Source organism: Cebus imitator, unplaced genomic scaffold (genome assembly GCF_001604975.1).
Source record: "Cebus imitator isolate Cc_AM_T3 unplaced genomic scaffold, Cebus_imitator-1.0 Scaffold671, whole genome shotgun sequence".
NCBI classification, from domain to species: domain Eukaryota; kingdom Metazoa; phylum Chordata; class Mammalia; order Primates; family Cebidae; genus Cebus; species Cebus imitator.
In genome coordinates, this window is record NW_016107986.1 from 720,813 (window position 1) to 723,430 (window position 2,618).

The 2,618-nt window shown below is 39.8% G+C and overlaps 1 protein-coding gene across 1 annotated transcript in view; it reads right to left on the minus strand.

Annotated features, from left to right (window-relative positions):
- LOC108295967 (small ubiquitin-related modifier 1-like) overlaps positions 1-2,618 on the minus strand; it is a 15,325-nt gene that overhangs the window by 5,877 nt on the left and 6,830 nt on the right. Inside the window, exon 4 of the mRNA XM_017518337.2 lies at positions 392-426. Coding sequence (XP_017373826.2) covers positions 392-426 — 35 coding nt within the window. The remainder of the gene's footprint in view (positions 1-391; positions 427-2,618) is intronic.

The window sequence follows — 2,618 nt, forward strand, 5'->3', positions numbered from 1 at the left end:
GAAAAAAAAAAAAAAAGAAAGAATCCTATTTTCTTTAAAGAACACAGAGGTGTCTTTCCGTCTCATTCTGTCTATTGAGTTATCCATCTTACTTTCCTGAGTCAATTTCACTGCCGAAGTTTATTCGCTGTTTAAAACTGAAGTGTTGGCTGGGCACGGTGGCTCACGCCTCTAGTCCCAGGACTTGGCCAGGCCGAGGTGGATGGATCACTTGAGGTCAGGAGTTCAAGACCAGCCTGGCCAACATCATGAAACCCCATCTCTACTAAAACTATATAAATAAGCTGGGTATAGTGGCGCATACCTATAGTTCCAGCTACTTGGGAGGCGGAGACAGGAGAATTGCCTGAACCCAGGAGGCAGAGGTTACAGTGAGCCGAGATCGCACCACTGCACTACAGCTTGGGCAATAGAGCAAGACTCCGTCTCAAAAAAAAAAAAGATGTTTTTAACAACTATGTTAAAGAACTTTTAAATCTAATGAAACATGTATTTAATAGTTAAAATGAGTTTGACAGCATATATACTAATTTGTTGTTTTGGTTTGGTTTTTTTTTGAGACAGGGTCTCATTATGTTGCCCAGGCTGGAGTACAGTGGCACAATCTCAGCTCACTACAACCTCGGCCTCCTGGGCTCAACCTCAGCTCACTGCAACCTCAGCATCCTGGGCTCAACAAATTCTCCCATTTCAGCCTCCCCAGTAGCTGGCACTACAAGCATATGCTACCATAGCCAGCTAATTTCTCTATTTTCAGTACAGACATGGTTTCACCATGTTGCCCAGGCTGGTCTCAAACTCTTGACCTACAATGATGCAGCCCACCTCAGCCTCCCAAAGTGCTGGGATTACAGGCGTGGATCACTGTGCCTGACCAAAAAGTTTTAAATTTTATAGGTAACATTTTTGTGTAGAATTTTAACTATGAAAATTAAATATGTTAAAAATTTTTTTAAAAAAAAAGAAAATTAAATATGTGAAGAAATTTAAACATAACAGATATGAATTAGGATTTTAAAATGATCAGAATGGCTCTAGTGGTAAGCTATCTTGGTTGTGGCACATTTATTAATATTTAAATAATTATTAAAGATGCTTTTAAGACAATTTTAATTGCTCATATAGCATGATAATTATTGCAAAGAATAAAATTCCAAATTGTTATTAGAAACCTTCAAAACAAGAAGACAGCACGAGTCCTTGAGCTATAAAGAATATGAGGCTACAAACTTCAAGAAGTACACTCACAGAGACAAGTGAATAACAGCACAGGAGGGTCACTCCTTTAAAGACCTACTCTCTCCCACTGCCCCAACATTCCTCTGAAAAGATAATCTCTTAATTACAAGGAATGTCTAAGGCATGTGTCAGTAAAATGTATTAGGTATCTACTGTACAGTCCCAGAGATTATGCCAATAAGAACAAAACTCCATCTCAAAAAAAAAAAAAAAACATTAACATCACCAATAAGGGGGCTTCATGGCTTCATGTGCTCCAAATATAACCTGAGAAAGACACATTCATTTATGCAGTATTCCAGCCAAAAATATATAGCTTGAATCTAGTCATGAAGGAACAGACAACCCCAAAGTAAGGGACTGTCTAGAAAATAATTGGTTGGTATTCTGAAAAAATATCAATGTCATGAAAGACAAAGAAAGGCCAAAGAACTGTTCCAAATAAAGGGTGATTAAAGGCACACTCTAATAAAATATGTGATACTAAATTGAATCCTGTGCTGGGGAGGAAATTTGTTACACGACATAATTGGGACAAAAGACAAAATTAGGTTGTACATTAAGATTAAAGTATTCTAATAGTGTTACGTTTCCTGAACTTGATTAATAGTGCAGTGGTAATGTAAAATAATATGTTTTCTTAAAAAATGCACACTTAACAAGGCATAAATGGCCATAGGGTACACAAGCTACTCCCAAATGGTTTGGAGGAAGAGGAAAAATACACACACACACGTACACACAGAGTGCGCGCACACACACGCACAAAATAATTACGCAAAGATATCAAAATGTTAAAAATAGGTGAATCTGGCTGGGCACAGTAGCTCACACCTGTAATATCAGCACTTTGGGAGGCCAAGGCACGTGGATCACCAGAGGCCAGGAGCTCAAGACCAGCCTGACCAACATGGTGAAACCTCATCTCTACTAAATTAAAAAAAAAAAAGAACAGCCAGGCATGGTGGCACATGCCTGTGATCCCAGCTACCTGGGAGGCTGAGGCAGGAGAATCACTTGAACCCAAGAGGTGGAGACTGCAATGAGCTGAGATCGTGCCATTGCACTCAAGCCTGAGCAACAAGTGTAAAACTCCGTCTCAAAAAAAAAAAAGTTAATCTTGGTGGAGAAAAGTTGCTATACTGTTCTTGCAAACTCTGTAAAATAGAAATTATTTCAGGCCGGGCATGGTGGCTCACGCCTGTAATCCCAGCACTTTGGGAGGCCAAGACAGCGGATGACCTGAGGTCAGGAGTTAGAGACTAGCCTGGCCAACATGGTGAAACCCCATCTCTACTAAAAATACAAAAATTAGTCAGGCATGGTGGCATGTGCCTATAATCCCAGCTACTCGAAAAGCTGAGGCAGGAGAATCGCTT